This window comes from Anomaloglossus baeobatrachus, chromosome 2, assembly GCF_048569485.1.
Source record: "Anomaloglossus baeobatrachus isolate aAnoBae1 chromosome 2, aAnoBae1.hap1, whole genome shotgun sequence".
NCBI lineage: Eukaryota > Metazoa > Chordata > Amphibia > Anura > Aromobatidae > Anomaloglossus > Anomaloglossus baeobatrachus.
The window spans coordinates 461671128-461689646 of record NC_134354.1 but is presented as its reverse complement, the minus strand read 5'-3'; the positions used below and the strand labels follow the sequence as shown (position 1 = coordinate 461689646).

Here is an 18519-nt window from a genome sequence, read left to right as displayed (position 1 = left end):
TTTCTCCTGAGCACGCGGATACCTCATATGTGGTGGAAATCAATTGTTTGGGCGTACGGTAGGACTCGAAAGGGAAGGAGCGCCATTTGGATTTTTGAAAGCTAAAGTGGCTGGAATCATTAGTGGACGCCATGTCACGTTTGGAGACCCCCTGAAGTGCCTAAACATCGGAGCTCCCCCACAAGTGGCCCCATTTTGGAAACTAGACCCCTCAAGGAATTTCTCGATATTTGGTGAGCCCCTTGAACCCCCAGGGTCTTCACAGAAGTTTATAATGTTGAGCCATGAAAATAAAAAAATAAAGTTTTACCACAAAAATGTTACTTCAACCAGGTAGCTTTCTTTTACACAAGGGTATCAGAAAAAAGTGCATCATAAAATTTATGGTGCAATTTCTCCTGAGTACGCAGATACCTCATATGTGGTGGAAATCTACAGTTTGGGTGCACGGCAGGGCTCAGAAGCAAAGGGGCGCCATTTGACTGCAAAATTAGCTGCAATCATTAACGGACACCATGTTGCGTTTGGCGAACCCCTGATGTGCCTAAACAGTGGAGCTCCCCCACAAGTGATCCCATTTGGAAACACTCCTCAAGGAATATATCTAGATATTTGGTGAGCACCTCGAACCCAAAGGGACTTCATAGAATTTTATAACACTGGAGGTGTAAAAATGGAAAAAATGCATTTTTACCACAAAATTATTCCATTAACCAGATTAAAAAAAAAAACAAAAAAAAAAAAACCAGAAAAAAATGCACCAGAAAATGTATTCTGCAATTTCTCCTGAGTACACAGATACCCCATATGTGGTGGAAATCAATTGTTTGGGCGCACCACAGGGCTCAGAAGGGAAGGAGCGCCATTTGAATTTTAGAGTGCACAATTGTCTGGAATAGATAGTGGACGCCATGTTGCATTTGGAGATCCAGCCATGCGACGTCTTGTTTTTTTTTGCGGGACGAATTGATTTTTCTACTGGTACTATTTTCGGCCACAACCTTTTTTGGATCGTTTTGTATTCCCATTTTTGGTAGGTAACATTAACATGAAACAGTAATTCAGGAGTTGTTTTTTGTGATTTTTTTTTTTTTTAATGCCGTTCAGTGTTTGGTAAAAGTATCTACACAGGTTCATTCTTCAGGTCAGTATGGTTACAGCGATACCACATTTATGTCATTTTTTTGTTTTGCCGCTTTCAATCAAGAAAACCAATTTTTTAGAAGAAATAATTTTTTTTGCATTACTGTATTCTCAGAGCTGTAACTTTTTTACTTTGATGCAGCTGTGTGGTGGCTCGTTTTTTGCGGGACAAGATGTAGTTTTCAGTAGCACTATTTTTGTTTATGTTCAACTTTTTGATTGTTTATTTCACTTTTTTTCTGCAGTATGATGAAATCATTTTTTGATGCTTTTTTTTTTAAACTGTTCACTGAAGGGGTTAAATAGTGTGACACTTGTATAGATGAGGTCGGGCCGGACGCGGTAATACCAAATATGTGTAGTTTTTTGTTTATTAATGTGTTTAATATAGAGAAATGTTTTTTTGTGTATTACAATTTTTTTTTTATTTTTTTTTTTTAACCTAGTCCCTATATGGGACTTTAACTTATCTTACTCTGATTGCTGGTATAATGCATTGCCATGCAGTTGCAGCAGCATAGTAATGCATTAGACTGGCAGTGTCAGGCTTCAGATCACCTATCAGACCCTGCTGCCATCCTCAGGTCCTCCGTGATCGTGACACAGGAGACCCGGGAGAGGTAAGAGAAACAGCTCTCTGTACCTCTGAAACTTATATGTGCCGGTGATCACTACTGATCGCTGCGCATACGCGATCACAAAGGCTTAACATCACCAGGATCTGATCCAATCAGACCCTGGTGATGTCTGCGGGCAGAACTACCCTTCTACACTGGAAATCCGGTGATGGCAGCATGCAGGGGGTGGTGATCCCCTCCTGACTTCAGACTGTTGCTAAACGTCGGCTCCGCACAATGCCCAGCAGAAGCCAACGATTATATACAGTCGGCGGTCCTGAAGCGGTTAAAACTATGGTTTTTAGTCACAATTATGTTTTGAAATTGCATAAACAGGAAGAGGGTTGCTACGGGGGATGTAGGTAATAAAAACCAAATTGAGTAATCCTTTTTTGTAATGCATTCTCCTATCCATAGTCTATGGACTCAGAAGAGCTACTCGTGCCTGGAAGAAGGAGAGCGTCACTGTCTGATATCAGCAACCTGAATGACATTGAGTCCTTGTCTGTGCGTCAGTTGAAGGAGATTTTAGCCAGAAACTTTGTAAATTACAAGGGCTGCTGTGAAAAGTGGGAACTAATGGAACGTGTAACCAGATTATACCATGATCAAAAGGATCTTCAACAGAAAGGTACAACTTAGCTTAAATATAAACATTATTTAATCACTTTTTCATTTTGTGTAATTAAAGCGGTTCTGAGAGAATAGATGAACATGGCTACTTTTTTTTTCTTTTTCTTCTTCAATAAACAGTGTCTATAGATTGTATGAAATTGCAGCTAAGGCCCAATTCATTGATCACCGTTTTTTTTTCCCCACAAACTCTCCATAGTTCAGTTTAATGAGTGAACATAATAAACTTTGTAATACATCTTATCCAAAAAAATATGCTTCTTTTCCACTCCACTTATTAGCCATGTTTTAATCCTTTTGCTTCCTAAAACTAATCATAAAACCTATTCGACAAAAGGACAGCCAGCTCTGTCAGGATCAAGATTACAGCTGTTTGTTGAGAGGTCTAGAGGAGGATAAGTAGAATGAGAAGCAGGGCGAAATAGAGAGGCTCAGAATGATGCTCTTGCTTTCTAGTATGTGCTGGAGTCACAGCTACACCACGTAGTACTGTTGTGTAATGTAATCCATGCTGCTTCTGAACATGTCCTACATAGAGGGGAGCAGAAATCTGTGATGTCTGTATGTACTGTGTATGGGGGACATCATAGTAGCCAAACTAAACCATATAATTCTGCATTTGCAATTTTATGCGGTTTCGTTTATTAAAATCAAAAGCTTTTCCAATTAAAAACGTCTTTTGATGTCACCTTCACAGTTCTTACATCCATTGAAATTGTGAGTTTTTGGATAGGTTTTGCTTATATTTCTTTGCAGCATGGCAGAATAGCCTCCCAGAACTGCTGTTCTGATGTTAACTGCCTCCCACCATCATAGATATTTTGCTTGGGGATACTCCAAATGTTCTCAATAGGGTTGAGGTCACGGGAGGCTGGTTGCCACACCACGAGTTTTTCTCCTTTTGTACCCAGAGCATTCAATGATTCAGATTGTATTCTTTGTAGCATGAGATGGTGCATTGCCATGTATGAAGATGATTATCTTATGGGTGGCATGATTGTTCTTTTTCTACCATGAAAGAAAGTGGTCAGTCAGAAACTCTATACCTTGCCTAGGTAATTTTAACACCTTCAGGGATCTTAAAGGAGCCTACCAGCTCTCTCCTCATGATTCCTGCCCAAAACATGACTCCGCCACCTCCTTGCTGATGTTGCAATGTTTTTGGGACATGGTGGCCATCAACTATCCCAACCATCTGGACCATTCAGCATTGCACTGCACGTATCAGTGAACAAGACTGTTTTAAAATTAGTCTTCATATACCGTGTTTCCCCGAAAATAAGACCTAGCAGGAGTTTTCAGGGAGGCTTAAATATAAGACATCCCCCGAAAATAAGACCTAGTCGCGGTTCAATAATGAAGTGTCCGTGCAGCTTAAAAAGTTAAAGACCCTGCAGGACACTTCATTATAGACAGCGGACACCCCCTGAAGATAGAAGACCCCGCGATCATACTCGCAAGACGCCGACCAGGAGCAGAGGAGCGGATCAACGATCTGTGGCAGAACACACACATCAGATCACACACAGACTACAGATCGCATACACACACCACATCCAGTGATATTGATTGCTTCTCGGCAGCGTGCACCTGCGATGCTGTGCACTGACCAGTGGAGCTTACAGGACCTTGCATCATGTGACGCTGAGCTCTGAGCAGTGAAGCTTCCAGGACCTGCAGGAGGAACACATCACATGGCCGGAAGCACATGGTATCACTGCATGTGGTGAGTGTGTGCGCGCAATTGTATGTGCAATTTTGTGAGTGTGTATGTTAACTGATGTGTGAGTGTGTGTTATCTGATGTGTGAGTGTATGCTGTCTGATGTGTGAGTGTGTTCTCATGTGTATGCTGTCTGATGTGTGAGTGTGTGTTATCTGATGTGTGAGTGTGTGTTATCTGATGTGTGAGTGTGTTCTGATGTGTATGCTGTCTGATGTGTGAGTGTGTCTTCTGATGTGTGAGTGTGTGTTCTGATGTGTGTGCGTGTCGGACAGACGCAGGAAAGGACAGTGTGCAGCATAGCTTGCTGGGAGCGCCCGCTGGAGAGCATAGGAAGATCTGGCAGCAATGCAGACACCCAGGGCAGGTAAATATGACGATCCTGGGAAGGGGGGGGGGGTGTCTGGTTTTTTTTGGGGGGGTGCACTTACCCCCAACAATGTCTCCTTGAGAATAAGACATCTGAAAATAAGACCTAGTGCTTTTTTCGGGGCAAAAAAAAAAATATATAAGACAGTGTCTTATTTTTGGGGAAAAAGGGTATGTCTGAGCGAGCCCATTGCAGCCATTTCTGCTTGTGACCACTATTTAGAAGTGGTTGAACTGTAGCTTTATGCACAACTCCAAGCTTCTGGTGGAAACTACACCTTGAGGTTTGCACGACTCCAGAGGCAGCAGCAGCTTAAGATATCTTTTTGCTGCTTTGTAATCATATATTTGAAGCTGCTCTCTTAGGCTAGTTTCACACTTGCGTTGAACGGTATCCGTTGCATTGCGTTGTGTAACGGATGCAACGGATGTGTTGCATATAGTGGCACAACGGATGCAACGGATGCTGCAAAACAACGCAATCAGTTTTGTTTTTTTTTACCGTCGGCAGACTATTGTGAACAATCAGCTGATCGCTAACAGTAGCCGGCCGCCGGGTGATCAGCCGATCACTCACAGTAGCCAGCCGCCGGGAGATCAGCCGATCACTCACAGTAGCCAGCCGCCGGGTGATCAGCCGATCACTCACAGTAGCCCGCCGCCGGGTGATCAGCCGATCACTCACAGTAGCCGGCCCCCGGGTGATCATCCGATCACTCACAGTAGCCGGCCGCCGTGTGATCAGCTGATCGCTCCCAGTTGCCGGCCGCCGGGTGATCAGCTGATCGCTCCCTGCAGCCGGCCGCCGGGTAATCAGCTGATCGCTCCCTGCAGCCGGCCGCCGGGTGATCAGCTGAGCGCTCCCTGCAGCCGACCGCCGGGTGATCAGCTGAGCGCAGTCACATGCCGGTAGGCGGGCGCTCGGCTGAACGCTGTCACTTGCCGGCGGCCGGGCATGCCGGCGGGCGCTTCTGGCAGAAACCTTCCTTAGGCTATGTGCGCACTGGGAAATGGAATTTTCTTGAGAAAATTCCGCATGCTCTCAAAGATTACAGCACCCGCGGTAAAAAAACGCGGCAAACCGCACCCGAAAACCGCATGCGGTTTGCTGCGGTTTCACCGCGGTATTGCCGCGGTTTTGCCGCGTGCGGGTTGGGATGTGCTTTATTGCATTCAATGCAATAAAGCACATTGAAAAAAAAAAAATAAGTCATTTAATTCTGAGATAGTAGATAGATAGACAGAAGAATAGATAGAGGGATAGATAGAGGACAGATCGCTACATTTCCCACGGTCGGCAGTGAGTTCACATTACCGGCCGTGGGAAATGACCGGTAATTACCTCTGCTGTCTGCTGCATTCATTCAGTGCTGTGTCTGTGACAGTCGCGGCTGGATGTAAGCAGCGCAGGACCTGTGGATTACGCCGGAGCTGTGGATTACGCCGGAGCTTTGGTGCGAGAGGGGTTAATAAAATGGTGAACGAGGCTTGTTTGTGTTTTATTTAAAATAAAGGATTTTTCGGTGTCTGTGTTTATTCACTTTACTTACGGGTTGATCATGTCAGCTGTCACATAGACGCTGCCATGATCAAGCCTGGAGTTAATGGCGGTGATCCACCACCATTAACCCCTTGTATTACCCTGCTGCCACTGCTACACGGCGGCAGGAAGAGCCGAGGACACGCCGGTGCTGCCGCATAATGCATGCGACAGTCCCGGGGCAGCTGCGGCTGATATTCTCGGCTGCGGGAGGGGGAGTGAGGCGGGGGACATTAACCCTGCCCCTCTCCCTCCCCAGCCTGAGAATACTGGGCCGCCGCTGTGTGCTTACCTCGGCTGGAAGGTAAATATGCAGCGGAGCCCACGTTCTTTGTTTTCTATATTTCCGTTTTCTTTCTGTGTGTGTTCTATATGTTTGTGTTCTATGTCTGTGATCTGTGTGTGTTTACTCTCTCCTCCGCTTCCTCTTCCTGTAATGACATCACTTCCCTGCAAAACCGCAGACAGGCGATGTACATTACCGGAGGTAAACCGCGAAATACCGCAGAGAATAACGCAGGAAAACGCAGTGAACCGCACAGAATTTGCTGCCTGCGTTATTCCCTGCGGGATTTCACGATTAACATTGCAGTCAATGGAGTGAAATCCCGCAGCTACCTGCGGAAAAGAATTGACATGCAATTGTTTTTGCTGCGGAATTCCTGCAGCAAAACATGCAGCTGTCAAATTCCGCATAGTGCGCACAGGATTTTTTTTGCCCATAGGTTTTGCTGGTGATTCACTGCAGAGATGTTATGAACATTTTCTGCAGCGAAACATGCAGCAAAACCGCAAAAAATCCGCGGCAAAATCCGGTAAATGCGCACATAGCCTTATTATGCCTTTATCTGCACAAACCCATCTGTGCTGTGTATCCGCTACATATATCCTCATAGTATGATGTTTACATTTAATGTTTTATGACATATTTAATGTTTTCATACATTGACAAAGGCATTGCACTATTTGACAGTTTTCAGAAGCAGTGCAATCTTTTTTTTTTTTTTTTTTCTCTCCCATATTGCTTGAAACCTGTAGCCTACTAAATTATGTGGCACATCCTTGTTGTGTAGTTTTCCCTTTAATTGGGGAAACCTGCCAGAGGTGTTTGAGATTGATTTCAGTGATCCAAAGAGCCCTGAGACACACGATCATCCATGAGTGCTGGATGATTTCCTCAGCACACACAACATTGTTGGTTATAAGTGAGTTAATGACAAACTGTATAATTGGTGGAAGGTTGAACTAGATGGACCTACCATAGGTCTTTTTTTTCCACCCTATGTAACTATGAAAGTATTTGAAAAAAACCAAAAAATTACATTTACCGTACATCTTTATGACACGTAAATCCAATTTGCATGATAATTTTGAACATTGTGTACACGTACTGCAGTTTATTCTGAAAAGTTACCTGAAATGACTGGTACACTTTAAAGGGAGTCTGTCAACGAGTTTTTGCGACCCCCCCACCTGAAAGTAGCATGATGTAGGAGCAGAGACCCTGATTTTAGAGACCCCGGCGTCGCTTTTTTTTGGCTAAGTATTGTATTTTTTTTATAAATTCACTGTTTTATATGATGTAGATCACCAGTTGTCTGAATTCGGGACTCTGTATATCTCGCCCACACCACTATGCAGATCTCAGATTAACTAGCAAAAACCTGGTCATTATCTTTTAAGTGAAAGGAGCTGACCCTCAATACTAGACAGCCTTTTAGACAAAAATGGCCCTGTTTCTGTAAGAAATCAGCCAGCTTCAATCTAATCTTTTGCACCCTTTGTAATTGAAAGAGCAGTTAAAACACTTAAAAATCACCATGTAGCTATTCATTAATCATATTCGGAGTTCAGCAAGAGGTTACGCATCATAAATCTTTTTGCAATTAACGTGATGCGTGGTTACATTTTCTCTAATTTTGGCACAATATCTACTTGTCTGTTATTTTATTGATTATATGATTCCATACAGTAATTTTCCCACTATCCAGTTATAATATGAGCATGCCTCATAATAGCATAGCATGAGCCCAAATGCTAATTACTGAGCTCATCCGAACTGTAAATGATTAAATTATTACTTGTCCCAGTTTTAACTTCAAAGAACAGCATTATGCTAATGGTGTACTTCTTTTTTTTTTTTTTATCTTTGCAGCTACAATGGGAGAAGAAGGTAAGAACCTAGCCATACCTAATCTGCAGCGCCAATGTCACCTTTTGAACCGACTGTATTCCTTAGTGAGGATTAGACTGGATAACTGAGTGTCATGCATAGCTGTATCATATAGAGGATGCTGAGGTGCTGAGCCGTCAGGACACTGCTTGTAGGTCATTCTCAGGAATGGATTTAAGGAAGATTAAATAGATAGATTCACATAAAAGGAATCTGGCAAATGGTTTATATAGTCATGTTGCTTCCAGAAAGATAATGTCATTCACACCTTCAGGCCAGGTTCAGACTGTATTGGAAGTTGCATCAACATTGCAAACTGGTGCCAAAGCTGCCTTTTTTATTGCTTGCATTATTTGGTCTACGTGGAAAATTGACCATGTGTTTGCCATGTATGGACTATGGAGCACGTGGACAGATTATACTTTCCTCTGCACGAGCTCTAACTTACACAAACTGTTGCACTTAGGCTCTGTGCGCACACTGCATTTTTGCTGCGTTTTTGATGAAGAATTGGTGCAGTTTGTGTTCATAAACTTCATGCAGTCCTTTCCCAGCAAAGTCTATGAGAAATCCGAAATGCTTGTGCGCACGTTGCTTCTTTTTTCCTTACAGGATTTGCTGCAGTTTTTCTGCGGAAAAAGAAGCCGCGCGTGACTTTTTTTTTTCTGCATGTCATTGCCTTTTTCCCTGTTTTGCCATTGATAATGTTTGAAAAACGCAGGGACAAAAACGCACCAAAATGCGGTAAAAATGCATGTGTTTTTTGGGTGCATTTTTCTGCCAGAGGGTGTGTTTTTTTTGCTGAAGAAATATCTGCAGTGTGCGCACATAGCGTTAGACTGTTTTCATCCACATATAAGGCTTAAAGGGAACTTGTCACCAGTTTTGGGGCCTATAAGCTGTGGCAACCACCAGTGGGCTCTTACATACAGCATTCTAACATGCTGTATATAAGAGCCCAGTGGTGGTGGCCACAGCTTATAGGCCCAAAAACTGGTGACAGGTTCCCTTTAATTGCTCTAGGAGCATGAACTTCCCAAGCCTCTGCCTCCCCACTCTACCCCGTCCCACTGTCCTCTGCTTGATCGACAGCTTTTAATTGTGCTAGAGGCTGTAGCTACTAGCATCATTATGGAGCGCAAAGACCCTGGCATGTCCCTTTGAAGACGTAAATAGAAATTGATTTATGGTTTAAGATTCTGCAACCTGACATGAAAATGACACTCCCTCCAACACACTCCCCCGTCCATATGTCGAGAAAAATCCCTTTCTTGCAGCGGTGAGGTGAACTGAGCTAATCTCATGTTTTTCTGATGATCTGCTGTTCCGTCACCTGACTGCTGCACTTAAATCTCAATTTATATCAGAAACCGATAGTACACATATAAGCAAAATAACTTTGTAAAATGTATCAGGGAAATCTGCTTCTTTCTCTGCCAGAATTGATCAGTCATTTTAAAAATTCTCAATTCTGAAGTAAAATCTGTATTGAGTGAAGACTTCCTATTACTGAGATAGGAGATGGCTGTTAGTGCTGATAAATAAATATTCCAATCTCTGATGATCCCTGAAGCACCATCAAATTAATCATCACCAAATGGAAAGAACATGGTACCACAACAAATCTGCCTAGAGAGGGGAACCCACCAAAACTCTCAGCCTGGGAAAGTAGGGCAGAGACCAAAGGTGAAGCTGAAGGAGTTGCAGAGACTGGAGTATCTGTCCACACGACTAAAATAAGCTGTATATTTCATAGAGCTTGCCTTTTATAGAAGAGTGGCCAGAAAAAAACTTTACTTACAGCCAAAGTTGGAAGGCTCGTTTTGATTTTGCCAAGTCATGTGGGAGAGTTTCCAGTGTTATGGAGGAAGGTGCTGTGGTCAGATGAGACCAAAATGTAACGTTTTGGCCACCAAGGTAAACTCTATCTGGTGCCAAACCAACACACCTAATCACTCCAAGAACATGATTTCCACAGTGAAACCTCATGCTGTGAGGATATGTTTCGGCTGCAGGGACAAAGAATATGGTCCGAGTAGAGGGGAAGATGGGTGGTACAAAATACAGGTATGTTCTTAAGGAAAACCTGTTTCAATGATTTGAGACTGGGACCAAGGTTCACCTTCCAACAAGACAATGACCAAAACCATACTGCTAAAGCAACACTTGAGTGGTTTAAAGGATAACTTGTACATGTTTTGGACAGGCCTAGTCAAGCAGAGACCTTAATCCAATTGAGAATCTGTCATCAGACTTTTGAAGATTGCTGTTCACCAGCGGAAACCATCTAAGTTGAAGAAGCTGGAGCAGTTTTGCCATGAGGAATAGGCAAAAATCTCAGTGGCAAGATGTGGAAAGCTCATAGAAACTTATTTAAAGCAACGTTCAGCTGTTATAGCCACAAAAGGAGGCTCTACAAAGTACTGACTTTAGGGGGGTGAAAAGTTATCCACACTGAAGTTTTCAGTTATTTTGTTCTATTTGTTGTTTGCTTCTCGATAAAATGAACTCTAAATGATTACAGTTGTAGGCATCTTCTTTATATGAACTTATCCAAACCTTCTTAAAAAAAAAACCTGTTGTGAAGTAGCAAAGTACCTTTCAGGTTGTGAAGTAGCAAGACACGAAAAATGCAAATGGGTGTGGATAATTTTTGCAATGCATTGTATATGCCGCCTATGGTGGAAAGAACATATTTTGTCCCTGTGCTCTAGCACAAGCCAGCCTTTGAGCCTCCCAGCCAAAAGCTCTGCTTCACTTTTTGATAGGTTCAGATCACAAACTAAATAATTAAGATCAACCTAGTTTAGTTTGTGAGGCTCCCAATGCTCATAGCCTAGAAAATCAGGATCTTCTTAGGCTATGTGCGCACGCTGCGGATTTTACAGCGGATTTGCTGCAGAAAGTGTGTATAACATTTCTGCAGTCAATCCCCAGCAAAACCTATGGGTATAAAAAAAGAAAATGCTGTGTTCACACTGCGTTTTTTTTATACCTGCGGATTTAATGTGCATGTCACTTCTTTTCTGCAGCTACCTGCGTTTTTTGCCATAGATAATGGTAAAAATCCGCAGTGACCAACCTGCGGAAAAACCGCAGCAAATCCGCAACAAACCGCATGCGGCTTTCATTGCGGTTTTGGTGTGTGTTTTTTTTTTTTACCACAGATGCGGGGTTCGTTAAGAGGGTTCGGATTTTCCTTGAGAGTCACTTTCTAGGGCACACATGGCAATCGGCTTAATCTTCAACCAAATAGACCTTGGATCTGGAAGATGATTCAGAAGCTTAAGATATTGGTAGAGTGGGGACTTGCAGCTCTGAGCTATGTAAGGGGTACTTCACACACAGCGAGATCGCTACTGAGATCGCTGCTGAGTCACGTTTTTTGTGACGCAGCAGTGACCTCATTAGCGATCTCGCTGTGTGTGACACTGAGCAGCGATCTGGCCCCTGCTGTGAGATCGCTGCTCGTTACACACAGCCCTGGTTCATTTTTTTATTGTTGCTCTCCCGCTGATAAGCACACTGTGTGTGACAGCGAGAGAGCAACAATCCTGAATGTGCAGGGAGCAGGAGCCGGCGTCTGACAGCCTGCGGTAAGCTGTAACCAAGGTAAACATCAGGTAACCATACCAGATGTTTACCTTAGTTACCAGTGTCCGCAGCTTCCAGACGCCGGCTCCATGCAAGCGCAGCGTCGCTGGTAAGATCTGCCTGGTTGACAGCTCACCAGCGACCATGTAGCGACGCAGCAGCGATCCTGACCAGGTCAGATCGCTGGTGGGATCGCTGCTGCGTCGCTAAAGTGTGACGGTACCTTAAGACTGGCCTAATTGCTGAAGGATTATTTGGATGTTTCACTGAATTTCTTGTTTTACTTGTTGTTCCAGCAATCTTTGTCCTACAGAAATAGCGATCTGTAGAATAGTCTCTTGGCTCCCTCTATACCATTGGAATAGCAAATGCCATGTGCTGTGGTTTACCAACTTGTGAAAAGTGTAACACAAGATAAGAAACAAATATGGGGGGCCCGAAGTTTGTCTTGTCTTCCAGTTTTGCATTGAAAATACAGGAAATAACTTGTTGGGGAGGGGGGGGGGGTTACACAACAGCATGACATGTTTAGCAAAATGTCCTACTGCACAAGAACCACAACAGAATTAAAATTAACTTTATTATAGTCACAAAGGACAGTGAGATATTTAAACTTTTTGTATATAACCCGTAAAACCCTAAAGCCTGCAAATCCCTTTGACTAGTTAACAATGGGAAAAAAAAACGGAGCCCTGTTTGTTACCCAAGTATAAAAACAAACCAGCTTCCTAAGAAGAACGCAGAGTTATAACCATCCCAGCACATAAAAATCAAAAGTACCGTATTTTTCGGACTATAATATGCACCGTACCATAAGACACACCCTGGTTTTAGAGGAGAAAAATAAAATTTTAAGCAAAAAATGTAGTCATGACACACTTATGGGGCGAGGATCTGCTGCTGACACTTATGAGGGTAATGTCCCCAAATTCTCTACTAAGGTACCCCATCCTGGTAATGATCCTCCTGCCTTATATATGATCCCCATCCTTGTATTTATGTCCCTCATCCTGCTATATACCCCTGTCCTGCTATATACCCCTATCCTGCTATATACCCCCATCCTGCTCATAATATACCCCATCCTGCTATATGGCCTGTATCCTATGGCACAGAGAAAACTAAACATTTATACTCACCTTTCCTCACTCTAGCAGCATTGATCATCTTCCTGTCTGTGTCAGCAGCAGCGCCGCTGACCTGTGTGAAGCCGTCACCGTTCCCCTGCAGTATCGCGATGTCCTCCTGTCTGCCAGCTCGCTGATGTGTGTGGAGAGCGGTGCGCACAGCGATGATGTCATCCTTGTGCTCACTGTTCTCTACACTGATCAGCTGGCCAGCAGACAGTAAGACATCACGATGCTGCAGGGAACTGTGAGTATACTGTACTTTTTCTCTGCCCCCCACGCTAATGATGCATGGGGGGAAGTGAATACAGCCGCACATGATCACTCCAGGCTGTAGTTGCCAGGCGTGATCACTTGGGCTGGCTGTTTACTATGCGTGCATCCCCCGCCCATCATCATCCCGCCCACCTGTCAGGGCCGGCTTCAGCGCTGAGAGAGGATAGGCGGGAGGATGGGCGTGCATATAAAATGAGCGGGCCCATGTGGTAAGGGTAGGGGCTGCTACAGCCTGCCCGTGCTGCTGATGACCCGCTCCACCGCAGCACCCTCATTCCCCGCAGCCCTACATTCAGACTATAAGACGCACCCCCCACTCTCCCCCAACATTTGGGGGGGAAAAAAGTGCGTCTTATAGTCCAAAAAATGTTAATTTACGAAGGGGCAATGTAGGCTACATTTATTGGAATAACCCAAATAATGGAAAATTGGTGCCCGATAGGAAAATTCTGATAGCAGATTCGGAATCGGGCACACAAAAATGCTTTAAGAATAATCAACATTACTCCTTTAACAAAATCTTTGCTGATCCGTATATACACAGTATATCACAAGTGTGAGTACATCCTTCACATTTTTGTAAATATTTATTTTCTTGGGACAAAACTGAAGATATGATACAATGTAAAGTAGTCAGTGCACAGCTTTGTATAACAGTGTACATTTGGTGTGTCCTCTAAATAACTCAACACACAGCCATTAATGTCAAAACCACTGGCAACAAAAGTGAGTACGCCCTTACTTAATTGAAAATGGCCAAATTGTTCCCAAAGTGTTAATATTTTGTGTGATTAACATTATTTTTTAAGCACTGCCTTAACTCTCTTAGGCATGGAGTTTCAGAGCTTCACAGGAGCCACTGGAATCAAATTGCCCTCCTCCACCTTCTGTTTGAGGATGCCCCACAGATTGCTCAATAGGGTTTATAGGTCTGGAGAAATGCTTTACCAGTCCAGCACCATTACCCTCAATTTCTCTACCAAGGCAGTGGTTGTCTTGGAGTTGTGTTTGGAGTCGTTATCATGTTGTAATACTGCCCTTCGGCCCAGTTTCTGAAGGTGGGGGGGAATCATACTCTGCTTCACACCGTACATGTTGGCATTCATGGTTACCTCAATGAACTGGAGCTCGCCGTAACAGGCAGCACTTATGAAACCCTAAACCATAAGACCGCTACCATCATGCTTGAGTTTTTAGGTAAGACACACTTGTCTTGGTACTCCTCACCTGGTTGTCACCACACATACATGACACAATTTGAAATAAGGTTTTATCTTGGTCTCATCAGACCACAGGACATTGCTCCAGTAATCATTCTACTTAGTCTGCTTTTCTTCAGAAAACTGTTTGTGTGCTTTCTTGTTCTTCATCTTTAAAGGGAATCTGTCACCAGGTTTTTCTTTTTATAAGCTGCTGCCAGCACCAGGGACCCTTATATACAGCATTCTAGAATAGTGTATATAAATGCCCAGGCTGCTTTGTAAAACGTAAAAAATGCCTTTATTATACTCATCTAGGGGGCGGTCTGGGCCAATGGGCATCGCTGCTCTCAGATCGGCGCTTCCTCTACCTTCTGCAGTCGCCGTCCTGTCTTGTAAACCTCTGTCTGCTCTTGGCCACTGTGCTGCAGCTTAGTTTCAGGGTGTTGGCAATCTTCTTATAACCTAGGCCATCTTTATGTAAAACAACAATTCTGTTTTTCAGATGCTCAGAATTGTTTTGCCATGAGGTGCCATGTTGAACGTCCACTGAGCAGTATGAGAGTGTGTGAGCGATAACACAAAATTTACCACACCAGCTCCCCATTCACACGTCAGACCTTGTAACACTAATGAGTCACATGACAGCGGGGAAGGATAATGGCCAATTGGGCATTGGATTTTCACTTATGGGTGTATTCACGTTTGTTGCCATCTGTTTAGACATTAATGACTGTGTGGAGTTATTTGGTGGATATTCCAAATTTCCATAGTTATACAAGTCGTACACTGACTATTTTATATTTTATCAAAGTGTCATATCTTCAGTGTTGTCCCATGAAAAGATATAATCTATTTACAATAATGTGAGGGGTGTACTCACTTTTCTTATATACTTTATATTGAATTTCAATTAGTACAGATATTTCACATATGTTGCTAGCTACACCTTCCTACCTTTTAATTGAAAGCGGTCAGTCATCGGGTATGGACTTGGTTGGCCTTTCAGCTCATGATTGCTGAGGCCTTTATAATATGTGGACATCATTGGGACTCCCGAAAGCTGCATCTGAAAAGTGTCCAAAGCTCCCAAAAAATCCAGAGCAGAGACACATAGCAGGCAGCATATCTTCTCCTGTCTTATAATACCATCTTATAGGGCTGCATAAAGGTCGGAGATACATTCCCTTTAAGTTTATCTACTCTTCAGTTGGATTGCAGCCTATTTTTGTATGGTTTATAGTTTAGCTTTGCTCTTTCCGAATATGGAACACAAATCTGTATTGTGAAAATTGTGTGTTCTTAATGTTTTTTCTACTTTTGTAAAGTAATGTTTGCTCTATCTGCTTTTATTTTAGGCATATGCGGCCCCGCTGCTGATGAAAACCTATGCAAGGTCTGCATGGATTCCCCCATCGACTGTGTGCTTCTAGAATGTGGTCACATGGTGACCTGCACAAAGTGTGGCATGCGTATGAGCGAATGCCCAATTTGTCGACAGTATGTTGTCAGGGCTGTACATGTCTTCCGATCTTGACTCAGGAGAACCAAGTTGCGTTATAATATAGCAAACATCATATCAAATACTGGACGTAACAAAAGTTAAACACCAGCATATGTGGAAACTTCATTTTTGAATCTTCCCCCCCCCCCCAATCTCACTAAATGACACATGTATCGGTGTGTGTGGAACAACAATTACGGTACTACTTAAATGTGAAGCTCAGATTTTGACTAGATCAATAGTTAGTGCCTTAACACTATTGCCTTAGCTACTTTTATTAGCGGAGTTTTCATACCAAGAGAGTGTAGTTTTATTACTAAAATTATTTTTGATAGACGAGGTTTGGATTTAAACTGTAGATTGGCACACTTCTGATGTCATGTTTTTGGATACAAGAAGTTACCAAAGCAGAATGTTCCTTTGCAGCTGTACTGAATTTGGCTCGGTCAGACTTTCCTTCTAATTAGGAGAGTAATCGCTGATAAGAGTCTAATTCTCTTTTAATTACTTCTTTTTACCTTGTATTTGCACTGCAAGATGCAATATGCCCTTCATGCTGAAGTGTACTTTTCTTTTGTAATTGTGAAGCCAAGAGTACTTACCATTTGTGGTGCTTTATGAGATCAGTTCCAGGTATTTACCCAAAAGGACTGTATCGAAGACGCTATGTAGCGGTAAGACCTTCATTACCGTGGACTCGTGAATCATAACCTTCCTGTCTTTATATGCTGCTTTATATGTGATGTTCAAGACGTTTCTTTGCTAAGCACAAACCTAGAAGAAAATAATTTTTGAACAGATCTGATATTTTAATATTCTGTTAAAAGTAATAATTTTGTGAATAGATTTTAAGAACGTACACCGATTTGCAGAAGCAGTAATGTGCCTTATTAAATAAGTCAACTCTGTTAACATTGCCATGTATAATCACACTCGGCCTTGGATATTAGTCGTCTTTGTGATAAGGCCAGAAGCAAGATAATGCTCATTATACACAGAAACCATGAATTTACGCCTTTAGAAGGAGGATGGTAAGTGTGAGAGCATCAGGCACTGTAATATGGGAAGACTGCATTAAACATTTCCTATACAACATATAACAGTCTAATGTCTTATGTCATTTAAAGGTCATATTGAATGTTATATTCTCTAAAGTATGGCTATTTATTTTTTTCCATGGCACAAACCAGTCTTGAGTTTTATTGCAAGCATTATTTCCAGCAACAAACATTTCAGTCCTCTCAACCACATTTACATAATTAAAAAAAACAAAAAAACAAGGAGAAAAAATGTATGAAAAATTCCCTGAATAATGAATAAAATGCAAGTGCTTAATAACAGGGTACTTGGTATATACATTTTTGCAAAAACGTAATAAGCCATCCCACCTCGTCACGGTGTACCCATCTGGGACAGTCCCTAATCAACTAAAGTTAAAACCATTATACATACCTGACTTGTGTCTATCAAAAACTCCAATGTGAATGGTAACAAGTGGTCAGCTGGGTCCCAGATTAAATACACAACAAAGTGGGAAGCAAATGGTTGTTCAGCCTCAGTATAAGGAGGGCTGCGCCCCCAACTTGCAATAAAGCAAGAGAGCAGACAAAAATAATAATGTACATGAGCTGTAGAAATATTGACTCCAATTAGTGATGAGCGAACACTACATGCTCAGGTGATCATTACCTGAAACAAGCAGGTTGTATGCTCAGACGGGCCTGACTTGTGTACCGAGTTTAATGGAAGTCAATGGGAAATTCAAGCATTTTTCTGCAAGATCTTCCAGAAAAATGCGTTTTCCATTGACTTCCATTATGCTTGGTACTCGAGTTGGGCCTGTCTCAGTGTCCAACCTGCTTGTTTCAAGTATCAATCACCCGAGCATGTAGGGCTCGCTCATCACTAGCCTGGAATCATCATGAGAATTTTTTTTAATGTGACTTTTTCTTGTCTTGTGGCATTTGTTGCTTCTTTTTGCACCAAATTCATCAAAATGGGACATGTGGATGTTGAGCAAAATGGCATCGGTGGTTTGCTGATCAAAAATCAGGGATGCTTGTTGTATTTTAATTTTGTCTTTGACCGTTTCTGTACCTTTTTAGTGAAAAAGTAGCATGATTCACATGTCTGATGTTCTGATGCGAGTGCTATTTTGTGACATTTCAAAAAGCCATAATGAATTAGGCTAAAACATCTGAATAATGAAAACCCATGCCCTATATGCCAGACAAAAAATATGCCAGACAAAACCAGGTGAAGTTAACTTAAACAGGCAGAAATTACATAATAAGGTTCAGTCCTGAAAAAAAGGCGCAAAGACTATGATGAATTGGGGCATTATTGGACTGTTTAGGGCTATGTCAGTGGCGGCATATATCACCAACACTGGGTAGTACAATAGACCTCATATCTAAACATATCTAAACAATCTAAATTCAATCTTCCTGGGTGAAAACGTTCATGTACAGGTGGCATTGTTCTGTTAGTATATCGGAGCTGTACCAGTGAGTTTGATGTTCTCGGCTGCTACCTGTGATACTCATTAAGAGGGCATACAGCGTATATAACTGAACATATAACTGGACTAATCTGTGCTGTTTGTTATACATTCTGTGCCTC

At 42.6% G+C, this 18519-nt stretch overlaps 1 protein-coding gene across 4 annotated transcripts in view; it reads left to right on the top strand.

Annotated features, from left to right (window-relative positions):
* RFFL (ring finger and FYVE like domain containing E3 ubiquitin protein ligase) overlaps window positions 1-17585 on the top strand; it is a 106264-nt gene extending 88679 nt beyond the window's left edge. For 2 of the 4 annotated variants that reach the window (XM_075334220.1, XM_075334221.1), the window contains exons 5-7: window positions 2178-2391; window positions 8180-8197; window positions 15752-17584. In XM_075334220.1, the coding sequence (XP_075190335.1) occupies window positions 2178-2391; window positions 8180-8197; window positions 15752-15930 (411 nt within the window). In that variant the 3' untranslated portion in view covers window positions 15931-17584. Of the gene's footprint in view, window positions 1-2177; window positions 2392-8179; window positions 8198-15751 lie in introns of all 4 variants that reach the window. The other 2 variants (XM_075334222.1, XM_075334223.1) reach the window with 2 other exon arrangements.
* The last annotated feature ends 934 nt before the right edge of the window (window positions 17586-18519 follow it).